At 48.1% G+C, this 15,501-nt stretch overlaps 1 protein-coding gene across 2 annotated transcripts in view; it reads right to left on the bottom strand.

The window, feature by feature from the left end:
* Positions 1-712: 712 nt before the first annotated feature.
* The window catches only part of PRUNE1 (prune exopolyphosphatase 1), a 17,669-nt gene continuing 2,880 nt past the window's right edge, over positions 713-15,501 (bottom strand). The window contains exons 2-8 of one of the 2 annotated variants that reach the window (XM_077772593.1): positions 10,861-10,953; positions 10,128-10,330; positions 7,852-8,036; positions 7,060-7,218; positions 6,251-6,345; positions 4,201-4,359; positions 713-1,517 (exon numbers count right to left, since the gene is read on the bottom strand). In XM_077772593.1, the coding sequence (XP_077628719.1) occupies positions 1,089-1,517; positions 4,201-4,359; positions 6,251-6,345; positions 7,060-7,218; positions 7,852-8,036; positions 10,128-10,330; positions 10,861-10,953 (1,323 nt within the window). In that variant the 3' untranslated portion in view covers positions 713-1,088. Of the gene's footprint in view, positions 1,518-4,200; positions 4,360-6,250; positions 6,346-7,059; positions 7,219-7,851; positions 8,037-10,127; positions 10,331-10,860; positions 10,954-15,501 lie in introns of those variants that run through there. The other variant, XM_077772594.1, reaches the window with a different exon arrangement.

Here is a 15,501-nt window from a genome sequence, read left to right as displayed (position 1 = left end):
AAAAACAAATAAAAAAAAAAAAAATATATATATATATATATATATACACAGAGAAGCAGGGGAGAGAGGGATGGCAAAAAGAGGCAGATCATAGAAAACCAGAGAACATCCAGTCCAGACCCTTCGTCTTACCGATGGGGAAAATGAGACCGAGAGACATGAAGGGCCTTACCAAGAGACACACAGTCCATGGCAGCCAGTATAAGGACTCCACGTTCCCTTCCAATATGAACGAGAAGAGAACGAGATGGACAAGGAACTGACGGGTCCAGGACATAGAGCCGGGGATCTCACTGCACTTTTACGGTCTTTTGGGAACAGTGCCTATATGGTCTTAAGGCCTTCCTGTGTGTCTCCTGAACTCTCAAGAACCAGGGGTCTCCTGGGTCTTATTGGGGTCCCTGTGGCTCTGAGGGACCCAAAGAAACTGAGAGCCGGGCCAGCTGGCCAGGACATAAGATAATGGCTTCCTAACTGCTTCCCAACAATCCTAACAGAGTCATGATAAGCTCAGAATACAACCGTAGCCACCTCGGCCTTGGACACCACCGCTTAATTGGGGGCAGAAAGAGGAATCATGGAGCCAGATTCTGCTGAAGGCTGAAAACCTCAATAGTTTCCAAAGCACACTCCCTTTTCTCTCTAGCTTAAAGTAAGTAACCAATAAATACCTGAATCAATCAGAGAATAAATGAATACCAGGAGACAATGATTGTTTGGTTCCATGAGAGACACTGGTTCTGTTCAAGAGCCTTACTGAGGGCACTTCTGGGGTACACTTTCTTGTGCCGCTCTGTTAGAACTATGCAGGTATTACCTTGTGCCCCCGGCAAGTGAAATAGAGGAGTCAGTGCAGATTTGGAGAATTAAATTAAATAATATGATCTGTCTAATGGGTAGAGATCTGGAGAAAAGGCAGAAAGCCATCCCTAAAGCAGCTGTTTTCTTTCACTTCGTTCTCCTCCCAGGTTCATGAACATAGTATACCAGATCCTGGAGCAATGAAGACAGAACGGCCGACACATCTCAACACATGCAACTGAGGTGGTTCGAGCAACCTCTCTCACCATCCTGACCCCTCCCAGCAGTCACTTCTGAGACAGTGAGGCAGTGGTCGACTGTGACAGTGAGATCTGACTGCACTTCTCAAAGATGGCCTCCGCTGAGAGTTTAGGCAGCCCCTGATCCAGGGGGCACTCATCCACCAAGCTGTTCATGGGTGTGGGGGGCAGTGGAGGCTCCTCCTCATCTTGACTCAGTCCAGGAACCAGGGAGTTCCCTGCCCTGTCCAATTCCTTGTCCGCCTGCTCCCTGCACACACCCTCTGTCTCAGGCGGCCCCGAAGGGATCTTCATGGAGTCAAAATATGCCGACAGGGCCTCCTGGAGCAGAGGCAGAAGTTTCTTCCGAGATACCTGGGTGTTGCCCTGAAGATAGGCTTGGAGGTTAGGGTGGGTGCTTGGGGCAGGCGTCAGCTTCAGGGATGGAGAGTGGGAGCGTTCCAGAACTCCACAGATCTAAAGAGGAGACAGGAGGGGGAGGTGGTACATAAGGTGGTGAAGCAAACAGCTGGAGTCTCTTAAGTTAGAGGCTTCTCTTATACAGGAGAAACATTTTTCATTAAATCACCCAGAGATCAGTATTACTGCTAATACACATGGTATTTAGAAACAAGAAACATCTGACGTTTATTTTTAATATAGAGAGAGAGAGACAGCATGAGCAGGGGAGGGGCAGAGAGAGAGAGGGAGACACAGAATCCAAAGCAGCCTCCAGGCTCTGAGCTAGCTGTCAGCACAGAGCCCGATGTGGGGCTCGAACTTCTGAACCATGAGATCATGACCTGAGCTGAAGTCGGACACTTCACTGACTGAGTCACCCAGGTGCCCCAAAAGCATTGAGATCATATATTTAATTTTAGTAAACCCTAGCCTGGAGAGATTAAGCATCTTGAGCTAAATCACATAGATGATGGGAGTCTGAAAGAGAACCCAGAACCCCCTGACCTCGTGTTGTTTCCAAGCGTATTTCTGGGCTCAAAAACGTGAACTGTATCCTTAGCTAGAATGGGACAAGCATAAAGACTGAAGTCAGGGGCAAGACACAGGCAGAAAGAATGAACATATCAAAGTAGGGGTAGGAGGTATGCTGAGTCAGATCCCTTCCAAATACTGCCTCATTGAATTGTCACAACTACCCAACTACCTTCGAAGACTTGGATTAGTATTACCTTCATTTACAGCTAGGGAAACAGAGGCTTAGATTAAGTAACTTGCCTAAGGTTATAGTCTGAATGAAGGAAAACTGACATTTGAACGCAGGTCTACCAACCAAAGCCAGGGTTCTAAATCGCTCTCTTATATCGTCTCGAACACAGGAGGAAGAGAGGAGACGGCAGGGCACACTGTGAAGAGAGGATTCCCATTCCCCAGCCCAGGCAGTGGGGGAGCCCTCTGTTAGGCGCAGAGCTTCAGAGGGGTAGGGTGGGGAAAAGGTAGGGGGAGAGGGGGAGACACCTCCTATGGCCAAAGCACCCTTTCCTTCTTGACGTGATTAGTGACAGCCGCCATTTACTCAGTGCTTACTCTGTGCCTGGCAACGTACTTTACATACGCTATTATGTTTAATGATCACATCAGACTAATCAGCAGGTGATATTATGTAACATACAGATTCAAAAGTTAACTGATCTGCCTGAGCTCAAAGAGCAGGTAAGTGGCAAATCTGGGACAGGAAATGTGTCCACTTGCTTTTTTAAAACTGTAGTTCTGGGCCACCTGGGTGGCTCAATCCAACTTCATCTCAGGTCATGACCTCACGGTTCATGGGTTCAAGCCCTGCATCGAGCTCTGTGCTGACAGCTCAGAGCCTGGAGCCTGCTTCGGATTCATGTCTCCCTCTATCTCTGTCCCTCCCCTGCTTGCACTCTCTCAAAAAATAAAATGCTAAAAAACAAAACAACTGTGGTTCTTTCCACGGTGCCAGACTACCTTCCACTGAATGAAATTACATTTGCTTCCTGGAAGAGAAGAAAGGATGACATACCTTCTCTGGATGCAGAAGATTATCAGGCTGTATGCAGACCAGTCTTTAGCAGCCTTCACGAAGCCCAAGAAACCCCAAAAGTGCCTGGACTGACTCATGTCCAGTTTTTTGTTTTTTTTTTTTCACGTCCAGTTTTTAAAAAAAAATATTTTAATGTTTACTTTTGAGAGAGAGAGACCGTGTTTGAGCAGGGCAGGAGCAGAGAGAGAGGGAGATACAGAACCCAAAGCAGGCTCCAGGCTCTGAGGTCACAGAGCCCGACGTCACAGAGCCCGACGTGGGGCTGGAACTCACGAACTGTGAGATCATGACCCGAGCCAAAGTCAGATGCTCAACCGACTGAGCCACCCAGGCGCCCCTCGCATCCACTTTTAAGTTCTCCTTCCCTGGGCTAATTGCCCAGTAACCAACAGACGAAAAGAAAGGGGAAGAAGTGGGAAAGGTGGTCCAACAGATCAGGAAGGAAAACCTGAGCCTCAATCTCTTCTCTCCAGAACCAGCGGTAGACACTGTCACTCACCCCTGCGTGGTCAAGTAGTAGAAAAGGCTTCTCTTGGGGCGCCTGGGTGGCTCAGTCGGTTAAGCCTCCGACTTTGGCTCAGGTCATGATCTCACGGTTCGTGGGTTCAAGCCCCACATTGGGCTCTGTGCTGACTGCCAGCTCAGAGCCTGGAGCCTGTTTCAGATTCTGTATCTCCCTCTCTCTTTGACCCTCCCCTGCTCACACTGTCTCTCTCTCTCAGAAATAAAGCATTTAAAAAAAAAAAAAAGAAAAGAAAAGGCTTCTCTTGTGTTTCCCAGTTTCAAGGCCATAGGGTAAAAAGAAAGGAACTGATTTTCTGGGGTGAAGAATTAAAGATTAGGCTAAGAATCAAGTTTGAACTCCAGATTTATAACACTGCCTTTTAATCTGATTTCAAGGTCCTTCTAGGTAGGAACTGTGTCTCTAATGCCCTTTGAATCTCTCTTAACAGTATGATTAAGGATATTCACATAGAGAACGGGGAAAAGAAATCAGGGAGGGAGGATTCTGGAAAAGAGGTCAGGAGACTTCTGTGTAAGTGTGAGAACCAAGGAGAGGTTTCACGGCACCGGATGGTGCTTACAGGCCGAGCTTTGCAGGGACCTCGGGCTGCAGAAGGGACAGAGACTCACCATCGTCCGGAGCGCCGTGTGGGGACAGAAAATAGCTAGCTGCCGCACTGGCTCGTTGTGAGCATTGAAGAAGATTGTCATGGTGACCAGGACATCGCAACTGTGCGCCTGGCAGAAAGCATGGAGGTCGGCGATGAGGCCAGACCTCTGCAGAAAGGCCTGGAAAAGAAGAAATGGGGCAGTGAAAAGGGCTACAGTGCGACCCTCCTTGTCACCAGTAATAAAACATGTCCACAAAGGTTAGCCTTCCACGTTAACCTGGGTCGTGTACTCTGGGAAAAAGGTTTCTAACATTTACTCTATGTTCTTTGTGTGCTGGGAAGCAGTATGTAGTATGGGGAGACTATAGGTTTGGGTTCAGACAGAACTGGTTTAGAAATCAGCTCTAATAGGTAACCACCAGCTACATCATCAAGGAGTTGTATCAACCTCCCTGGACTTAAGCTTGAGGATAAAACTTGTACCAAGTGCCTGTTGTAAGAATTAAAACATGATCGTGTATGTAACATGCCCGGCACGTACAATGTTATCCCGCTCTTGCCATCCAATAAGCAAGGTCTTCCCCTCGTAGGCATTTTTGTTCAAAAAGAACAGTGGGGCACACAAGTCACAGACACAGGCCGAGTGCATCGCCAGCTCTTCACTCTTTGCCAACCTCTACTCTTCCCCAAGGTCTCGCAGTATTTCCTCTGCCGGCTACTACTACCAGCTACTCCGGATCCGGGTTTTTCCTCTGCCCTTGGCATTTCTCATGTCAATTTATACTGTGTCAATTTATGCTACTTGGCAAGCCTTTTCCGTTCTTATGTTTGTTTCCCAAACGAGGCAGCAAGGGAAGAGACCAGGCCATTTTGTTTTATTAAGATTATTTAGTATTTTGACGCAGTAAAAACTTAGTAGAAAGCTGTACAGACGAATGTGGAATGTGTTCAGGTCCAGGTGCTGAGTGACTTAAATCAACATGATATGGGACCAGGTAGTAAAATACCGCTATCAAAGGTTACATTCATTCACCCATTCAACAAAATTTCCTGAGCACCCCCTACGTGCCAGGCGCTGCCAAAGGTGCCGATACAGAAGAAACAGGACCCCAGTTCTGGTGGAGCTGATAAACTGGTAGAGTAATGCAGACAATAAACAAGGAAATCATGAAATTGATCACTTGAGTCCATTAGCTAAGAGTAAAACTAAATTTAAAATTTTTTAGAGACTTATGAGCACAAAGGATATTATATTAGTAACAGTGGTCAGGAACAACCTCTTAAAAGAGGAGACATCTAAACTAAGAAATGAGTGATAAGAGGGGCGCCTGGGTGGCTTAGTCNAGAGCCAGCCAGCTCTGCAAAGGAGAAAGCCAAGTGCAAAGGCCCTGAGGTGGGAATGAGCTTAATAGATCCCGCAAACAGAAAGAAAATGAGTGTGGCTACAGCACTGTGCATACAGGCGTGGAGCTGGAAGGAGATGAGGTCAGAGAGAGAGAGAGAGAGAGAGAGAGAGAGAGAGAGAGAGAGAGAGAGAGATAAGCGCCAGATCAAGGAGGGCCCTATAAACTACAGTAGGGCTGTTAGAGTCTGCTGTTTTCTGTTTTTTTTTTTTAAGTTTTATTTATTTAAGTAATCTCTACACTCAATGTGGGGCTGGAACTCACAACCCTGAGATCAGGACTTGCACACAGCTCTGACTGAGCCTGCCAGGTGCTCCCGGGTCCTTCAGATTCTATCAGGAGCGCAGTGAAAAGGCAGCAATTGAAGGGGGCTGATGTGATCAGACTCACATCAGTTTTGTTTTGTTTTTTCAGACTGACACCTTATAAGAGATCACTCTGGCTGCTACGGGGGAGAATGGTTCACAGAGGTGCAAAAGAGGAGGCAGGAAACCAGTATGCAGGCTATCATGGTAGTGCAGGGAGAGGTCACGGACTGTGAGAGTGCCAGCAGGCGTGGGGAAAGGTACATGGGGACAAGATTTATTTTGGAGGGAAGCCAGCAATGAGGGGCAAGGTTACATACACAACTGAAGATTTCTCTGTCCACCCACACCTTGCTCTTACCTCCAAATCCATATATATTGCGCTGATGGCCATCTTAATGCCTTGTCTGGAGATGCTTTTCTGGTCTTTTCTTAGCATTTGCTCAGTGGTCAGTCCTAGACAGTGAATGTGAGGCCAGGGGTCAAACAAGAGAGACTGGGGTCCCCAGACCACGAAGGGGATGACACCAAGATGGGTCAAAGGCTGAGGACAAACACAGCCTCTCCCTGGGCCAGTGAACAGGGCAGATAACGAAGACTACAATTCTATAATAGCAAGATTCTCTTAAATAACTGAGTCCCATTCATTGCCTCTGGAGCAAAGGACCATGGAGAGGATAAAAGAAAGAAAAGACACTTTTGCCATTTCCCCCTTCTGTGTTGTTTTAACTTTCTGTAAGTACATGTGGTCCTTTTTTTTTTTTTAATGTCAACAGGTGGTATCTGGGTAAAAAATTATGGAAGTTTTTTTTGTTCTCTTCCTTTGTCCTTTGTAGATTCACCCTAAGTGTTTCTTCTGCTTCCCTAAACGATTACCTAGATCTCACCCGGATAATGTAGTGTTCCCTCAGCAAGTCTTACTTATATATCTATAGTTTCTGATTAGCCCCGAAATCTCTGACACTCTTACTATACTCCTCCTCCTCCTACCTGGTAGCCAGGTTAGTAAATCGGCTGATTAGTTCACGATCAAACTCACATACTCCCTCGGTTCTCTCTGCTTCAACCATGCTGCATGCTCTGGTCCTAGTGCTCAAGCACACACGGAACAAGGCCTGTCCATCTGTGCTCTCACACGCGAGGGAGAGAAGTCAGTTTACCGTTTCCCACCTGATACGTCAAACTTTGCCTTCTGTAGGCAATCAAAGATGTCATCTCTCTTGGGCAGATCTGGGAAGAGGGCCTCCAGCTTCTCCACGTATCTGCTGTCCTTTGGGGTTGCCTTTCCCACTTTCAAGTCCATGTTGACACAGTCCAGGATGATTGTGCCTGGGGGGACGGGAGGCAGGACTCAAATCCCAAGGCCTTCCGTTCACAACCGCTAGAACACACACACGACCCTCAAACCAGATGGATGTGATACGGGGAAGGGAGTGTGGTGAACTCACTGATGACAAAACGAGAAGCCGGGGCTATGTCCTGAGTAGGACCTCCCCAATCCAAACTAAAAGGCAGGCGGGCAGAAAGGGTGCCCGGGCACCCCCAACCCTCAGAGATCTTGAAACTGAGTCAGAGAGAGATGACCTCCCTTCTTAGAGGGAAAAGAGAAACTTAGACGTTGGAAGAGAGAGTCTAGTTCAATTCTCTGTCTGTCTCTCTCTCTCTCTTTTGTTGTCTTTGCAAATGGAGAAAATGTGAACAAGAAGGGTTAAGGTCACACAGCCACCACAGGCTGCTTTTCGGTCCCTTATCCCGTGCTCCCTTCCTGCTTTCACCATAGCTGTCTCGTGCCTAATTGCCCCCTGAGAGGCCCCAGCTTTTGATATGAGCTGGACAGCCTGGAAAGGGTACAATTGAGCTAGAAGAGGCTAGACTTTTCCACTCTCCTTTCTCTGGGGTGGATCCGGGGGAACTAACCCGAAGGCCGCCCGCCCTCGCCCGCCCTCCCTCACCCTCCCTCACCGTGCAAAAGGGCTGCGGTTTGCCTGTCCAGGATCTCTGGCGCCCCCTGCAGGATCCTCTCGGTCACCAGGGTAGCACAGGATCCCACCAGCTCGACGGAAACGTGGCAGGGAGGGCAATGTTTCTGCTCGATGGGCCGATGGTCTAGCACCTCAGCTACTGCCTCCTCCAGGGCTGCGTCGCTTCTGCGTGGGACAGTGGGTGTGGGGACAAGAGAAAGAAAGAGAGGTGGGAGGCCTCCAGCAGCTTTGAATCAAACCTCCACCTCACCCATGAAGGAAAATGCACATTTAGGCAAACACTTAGAACTGCCGTCACTTCTACCTCTGCGTCACTGCTCTCAATTCTTTTCTTTCATGTGAGAACTGAAGTCATCTTTAAATAGCATGTAAATGGGAAAAAATAGTATGTCCGTGAACTTGGTGAAGTATCAGCGACCAGTATCTTAGCCACGTATTTGATCTCCTTAGGAGCTGCCTTTCCGATTGCCGCCCTTGGCATGCGGTATTTCGATCTCTCCTGTCATTCAGTCCACTTCATGCCCAAATTCCACACAGTTCACCAGATCCTCTGGCTTCTATCTCCATCTCTATCCATCCCCTCCTTTCCAACCCTCTGCTACTGCCCTATTCTAAGCCCTCAGTATCTCTTACCTACATTATTCCAACATCTTCCTAACCAGACACCTACTTCTGGTCTCAGGCCCTCCTAAGCTATCGTCCATCAGGCTGCTGAGGGTGATTTGAAAAATGCAAACTTGATTCTGTTAGGATCTGGATTAAATATAATTCACAGTCGTTCCCCACTACCCTAGCATCAGGTCTAAACTCCTTGGCAGGGCCTACCCGTTTCCACAATCTGGCCCCCACCTACCTCCCTAGCCTCACCTCTTCCTATGTCCTACTTCCGGGTCACAGTTTTACGCTCCAGCCATGCAAAACAAATTCCAGTGCTCCCAATTCACCAGCTATTTCACGCCTGCCTGCCTTTGCTTACATGAATTCCTTTGCTCTTCCCAACTACCCCTCCCCCCCACCCCCATTCCAGGAACAAACACTCAAGAGCGAATCAAGGGTGAATTCTCTTAGGAAACGTCTCCTCCTACCCTCCACTCCCCTCTAGTGTATTTCACTATTCCATCCTCTCCACACCTATTTGTCCTCTAGAATATCAGTTATCAACATGCCTCTAATACCCATCACAATGACACTAATGAGATATTTTCTTATGTAGGAAATAATTCTGCTTTTTAAGTTTTATTTATTTATTGTGAGAGAGAGAGAGGCGAGGGTGGAGGGTAGAGAGAAAGAGGGAGAGCGAGAATCCCAAGCAGGCTCCACACTGCTTGGCACAAAGCCTGACACGGGGATAGAACTCATGAACTATGAGATCCTGACATAAGCTGGAAACCAAGAGTCAGATGCTTAACCAACTGAGTGATGCAAGTGACCCCAAAATAATTTTGCTTTTTAAAAATTAAAAAGAGTTGGGGCGCCTGGGTGGCTTAGTTGGTTAAGCATCCGACGCGATCTTGGGCTCAGGTCATGGTCTCATGGTTTGTGGGACTGAGCCCCTCATCAGGCTCTGTGCTGACAGCGTGGAACCTGCTTGGGATTCTCTCTCTCTCTCTCTCTCTCTCTCTCTTTCTCTCTCTTTCTATGTGTCCCTTCTCTCTCCCAATCCCAAACACACATGCTTTCTCTCTCTCAAAAATAAACTTAAAAGAAAATAAAAATATATTTAAAAATAAAAATTAAAAAGAGTTGCAGCTGGGGTGCATGGGTGGCTCAGATCAGACTTCGGCTCAGGTAACGATCTCACACTTTGTGAGTTTGAGCCCTCCATTGGGCTCCCTGCTGTTAGAGCAGAGCCTGCTTCAGATCCTCTGTCCCCCTCTCTCTCCCTCTCTCTGCCCCTCCCCCACTCCTGCACACATGCTCTCATCTCAAAAATAAATATTAAAAAAAAAGTTGCAACCGCTACTCAAAGGCTTCTAGTACAGTGACTCTGCCACAAATAATGATACCAAAGGCAGATTTAAATGATTTCTAAGTTATCTTTTAGTTTGACTTCTCCATGGTTCTATTTCTTTTTGTTACTTATAACTGGAGAACTGACAATATTTTCTGTTGATTTTCTATATCTGATATGACCCAGCAATTGCAATTAGCCTGTGAGATCCGCGAGAGCAGAAACTGTCTTCCTCTCTTTAGTTCTTAGTGATCAGAGTTCAACATGGTACGTGCTAAGTATTGGCTTAACTTCCTTCCACTTACTTGGGTAAGACATGATGGTCAACAAGGATAAGGGTGAGCTGGCCAGCCTGGTGCAAAGCGTGGAGGTCAATTTCATCCCGGAAAATCAAGAGGGACTCTGGAATGTTAATCTTCTGAAGGAAGAAGACGTTGTCACCTCGTAGAGGTAGCTCAGAACGTGTGATATTTAAAACTGGCACGAAGACTTCCTCAGTCTCTGTTGTCTGGATAAGAAAAGTGAAAAGAACATATGGCGATGTTTTGGGCATAGACCGGAAAAGCAACAGAATTACTGGCACCAGAGGAGATATGATCTTGGGGCAGTAACTGCCTTTCTCAAAGCCACAATTACCCAGTTGACAAACATAAAAAGACAACTCTTGCCCTCTCTCCTTAGGACACATGAAGGTCAGCAAGACAGCTCACGGAAAAGACCTGGTTCTAAATGCTGCAGGGAAGGCATTATTAATCCTCAAGAGCTGACCTGGGAATGAGACCCCTGGTCCCCAGAACTCGATAATAAACGGCTTGAATTTGCCTTATGCTTTACAAATTCTTCCACATCCATCTACTCCTGTGCTCCTCCCAGGAGCACTGCAAAATAGCATCCTTTCAGATGTCATAGATTGTGACCAGGGACTCAGGAAAGCTGAGGGATTTAACCCACCCTCAGCTGTAAATGGTGTCGAGTAGCAGAGCTGGGTCTTGGATCCAGATCTTTTCATTCTAAGGGGCTCTGCTGCTAAGTACTCACCTTCGCCAGGTAAAAAGCCAGGGCAAGGGCTGACACCATGGAGTCCAGGTCACAGGCTTCATTGCCCAGAACGACATGTAGCGGCCGGGACTCCTGTTGAGGAAGGAGAGCAGGACACTAGCAGATGTTCCTCTGTCCGTTCCCACTGCCCTGAGCAGGGCTTCACACATCCTGTCACTGACCTTCACGGGAGATGTAGGTCAGATAATCTCATGAGCCCTCATTTCATGGATGAGGATATCAGCAGAGAGGCCACCTGTGTTTAGCTAAGTTTAAGCACTCCATATACATCCAGGAAGTAGAAAGGGGCCCTTTCTTCTACTACACTGCCTCCTTGATTGTTAACAGCAGTAAAGAATTCTCTAACTCCTCATGCTTCTTTGGGCACTCGAGAAATCAAAGGTAGAGCAGTTGAGATAGGTGATCTATTCAGGCCGCATCAACCCCGGTCTGTGTCTTCCCCTGACCTTGGTGTTTTCAAAATAGGGGAACACGTCCTTATGCTTCTAAACCGTAAGAGGCGAAGAGCTTTTGAAAATAAAGGTAAAATAAAATCCAGTCCGTGGTCCAGTTATCCAGTCTGTGAAAATGGCCCCAACCCGGAGGAGCCTCAGTGATGACCAGATAGAAGCGACATGCACTATCCAAGACACACTTTTCCTGGCAGGGTCTGATGAGAGCAAGAACAGTTGTTGCTGCTGGAACGTTTATTTTTATGTATTACTCTCTATTAGTGTTACTTTTAAAGTAGTCTCCTATGCCTAATGTGGGGCTCGAACTCACAAGCCCGAGACCAAGAGTTGCATGCTCTACCAACTGAGCCATGCAGGTTCCCTGAAACTTATTTTTAAAATATTTTTTAAATGTTTATTTATTTATTAATGTTTTATGTATTTTTGGGAGAGACAGTGTGAGCAGGGGAGGGTCAGAGAGAGAGGGAGACACAGAATCTGAAGACAGGCTGCAGGCTCTGAGGTGTCAGCACAGAGTTGGACGTGGGGCTCGAACCCACAAACTGTGAGATCATGACCTGAGCCGAAGTCAGACACTTAACTGACTGAGCCATCCAGGTGCCCTGAGGAACCTTTATTTTTAAAGCTCTGAGAAGTGCAGCTGCTGATGAGACCGAGAAGGGAGGAATATCTGTTATTATTAACCTGTTCCCTTGCACCCCCCTCGCTATCAGAGTCTTAAACAACAACCCGAAGAGGTAGGTACTTTAAGAATTATGCCCATGGCTCAGTTTAGGGCACAAGAATTCTCTCTTACCAATTTAGTTTGGAACTTCTATCTCAGCCCGCTTCTGAGAGAAGGGGTAAGGACAAATGGAGACACACCAGTTACAGCAGAGTTTCCGAATTTCAGCACTAGTGGCTTCTGGGCCTGGATCATTCTTTGTGCAGGGACTGTGCTGTGTGTGGGGGAAGTGTGGCAGTGTCCCCAGACTCTACCCACAAGATGCCAGGAGCATCACCAGTCATGACAACCAAAAATGTCTCCAGATTTGCCAAATATTCCTGGTGGGGTGGGGGTTCGGGCAAAATCACTCCCAGTTGAAAACTACTAGGTTACAGACAGGTAAATATCCAAACGCTCTGACTTCTTCAATCAGGGAAGATTTACTAGATGCAAGAGTTTAGAAAAGTAGGAAAGAGGTTCAGAGGAACAGAACATAGCAAGCAATAGTTATCAAGTAATGTAGCTATAGGAAGAAAGGGAATCACCTTGCCTGTTTGGCTGTTACCCTTCCCCCTTCCTCCCTCCCCCAGGAAGCTACGGCCAGAAAGGTAAATTTTAGAGGACTTTTGGTGGCAGAAGTTGCCCTATCCAGTAACTACAGATTTTTCCCCCTTAAGTTTTATTTATTTAAATAATCTCTACACCCAACACGGGGCTCGAACTCACAACATGGAGATCAGGAATCAGATGATCTTCCAACTGAGCTGGCCAGGTGCCTCAGGTTTTTTTTGTTTTGTTTACGTTTATTTACTTATTTTGAGAGCGAGCATGAGCAGGGGAGGGGCAGAGAGAGAGGAGGAGAGAGAGAATCCCAAGCAGACTCTGCACTATCAGCACAGAGCCCGGTGCAGGGCTCAGACTCATGAACTGTGAGATCATGACCTGAACCAAAATCAAGAGTCTGATGCTTAACCGATGGAGCCACCCAGGCGCCCCCCTCCCACCCAAGTTTTTGTTTTTAAACTACTTCCCCCCCACCGCCTCTCCGACCCTCAGAGAAGCACAGAAGGCAGAGGTTTTACACAGAGGACCTCTGGGGGAGTCCGCCCTAGGTCGTCCCCCGTACCCATGTCTCTAAGCCTAGCTCAAGCGGGTGGCGGCCCAGACCCACTCACACTGAACAGCACGGGAGGGGGAGATTCCTTTCAGCACTAAACTCTTTTCCTACCTAAGAGGAGAATTCAGTCCTATAGTAACTCCTCTAACTTGCAACTGCTCCTTCTGATACCAGAGAACGTCCCCCTGTTTCCCAGATACCGAGAAGAGCCCAGATGGCTGTGGACCAGAGCGACGACAAAGGTAAGTGGCCGTAGAGATAACCTGCTCACTGAAGCAGTGTGGGGGGCACCGTGTTCCCTAGAAATGGGCCTGTATAAATATGAGCGGCCATATGGCCCCGACTCTAATGGAAAAAGGTAAGAGGAACAGAGAAAAGGCAGAGCGAGTGGGACAGACCTAGTGCTGGGCCCTCTGAGGCACCTTCCAACACTCGCTCACGCCGGTGCTACTCCAGCTGGGTGGGGACAGGTAAGAGGCCCAGCACGGAGGGGGGCTAAGCAGGGGGGCAGAAAGGAGGCACCACATACAGCTCTGTGACTCAGGAGAGATGAGATCCAGACGAAGGTGAATAAGTAGCCCCCCATGCTTGTTCAGGCCAAGACAGCAGCCAAAAGGAATGAGTGTCAAAGGAATTCTCTGGGCTCTCAGCGCATCTCGGGGCAGGCTTGAGCAGGGGCCACGGTCTGCCACCACTCTAGCCTGTCCGGTCCACTCACCACCCACAACACCTGCTGTGCACAGTCCCAGCTCTGCCCTTTAAGCGGCGGGACTGTCATTGGGAAAGACTGCAGCCTAGGGTTGAATCTCCGTTCTGCTTCTTACCTGTTAGGGGACTCAGGCCTCTCCGAGCCTCATTGTTCGTTTTAAAAATGATGATCGTGTAACCGATTTCATGCAGCTGTTCTGAGACTTAAGTGAGATGGCCCGTAAATGCCTACTCCGTGGCTGAAGGAGGAGCTGCCTTCCATCTTCTCCTCTCTCTGCCCGTCCCTGCCCCTTCATGCCACCTGAAGGCCCTGTCTCTGTGACGCCCTCCCCGGCCACCCAGCCCGAGCAATCCTCTTCCTCTAGGCCTCCAGCTTCTGGCACCATGGCCCTCACGCGGCACTGCTACCCCAAGGACCTCGCCCTCTTTTCTTGGGCATGGATCTTACCCTTTCACATAGCTTACGACTCAGGTGACCATCTCCAGATGGGGACACCTGGGAGAATGAAAAGGGGTGCAATAGAGGGTTATGTCTGAATAAACGAGAATGGTCCCGGGCTGCCCAACTTATAAGGCACCCTCTCCTCTTCACTCAGGAGGAACGTGTGTTATCTCGTAACCCGCCACCTCCCCCACCAGCCGAAAGCAAAGCCAAACAGCCCTGGCTTTCTGACCATCAGAGGAAGAGTTGAGGGCAGATACGGCTATACTTAGAGCAGGAGGAAACCTGAGATGCCAGGGGGAGAAACGCAATCTAAGAGCCCCAAGTCAATATACACTTCTCTTTTCTTAAACAAACAAAAACACCCCAAACCCACGAGTGACAATGGCTGTGTCCTGATGAGTGGCCTTGTGCAGGGAGAAAGGATGGGCTCCAGGGCTGCCAGAGTCAACCACTTCCCTTCTGAGGCTGAATATGGTCTGATGCTTAGTCTACAAAATGGTTCATGAGGGACGGAAACAAAGAGCAGGGAGCCAGGGATAGAGAGGCTACCCCCCTCCCCCGAGAATAGTACAGGTACTGAGGAAAGGACTGTGATGGCTGAAGGATAGCCGGCCACTCCTGATCGCTGCCCTCTGCGCGTACAGGAGGCAGATGACACATGTCATCTGCAGCTGGATGAGTACCTACCGGGGAATGCAGCCCCACCCTGAAGCAAAGGTTTCTATGCACTAGACGTGAAAGATGAGTCACTGTGAATAGGACATTTGGTTAAACAGGATTTCTTTTAAAATGGAACATCCAGGAGAGCCTGGATGGCTCAGTCGGTTAAGCTCTGACTTTGGCTCAGGTCATGATCTTGCAGTTTTGTGGGTTTGAGCCCCGCGTCGGGCTCTGTTCTGACAGCTCAGAGCCTGGAGCCTGCTTTGGATTCTATGACTCTCTCTTTCTCTCTCTCTCTGCCCCTCCCCCGCTCATGCTCTGTCTCTCTCTCTCAAAAAAATAAACATTAAAAAAATTTTTTTTTAAATGAAACATCCATAAGAGACTCTTAAATACAGAGAACAAACTGAGGGTGGACAGGGGAGTGGGAGAGAGGGGATAAGTGGGTGATGGGCACTGAGGAGGGCCCCTGTTGGGATGAGCACTAGGTGTTGTATGGAAGCCAATTTGACAATAAATTATAAAAAAAAAA

Source organism: Crocuta crocuta, unplaced genomic scaffold (genome assembly GCF_008692635.1).
Source record: "Crocuta crocuta isolate KB4526 unplaced genomic scaffold, BGI_CrCroc_1.0 scaffold415, whole genome shotgun sequence".
In the NCBI taxonomy this organism is placed as follows: Eukaryota; Metazoa; Chordata; class Mammalia; order Carnivora; family Hyaenidae; genus Crocuta; species Crocuta crocuta.
This window is presented reverse-complemented; position numbering and strand designations above follow the sequence as displayed.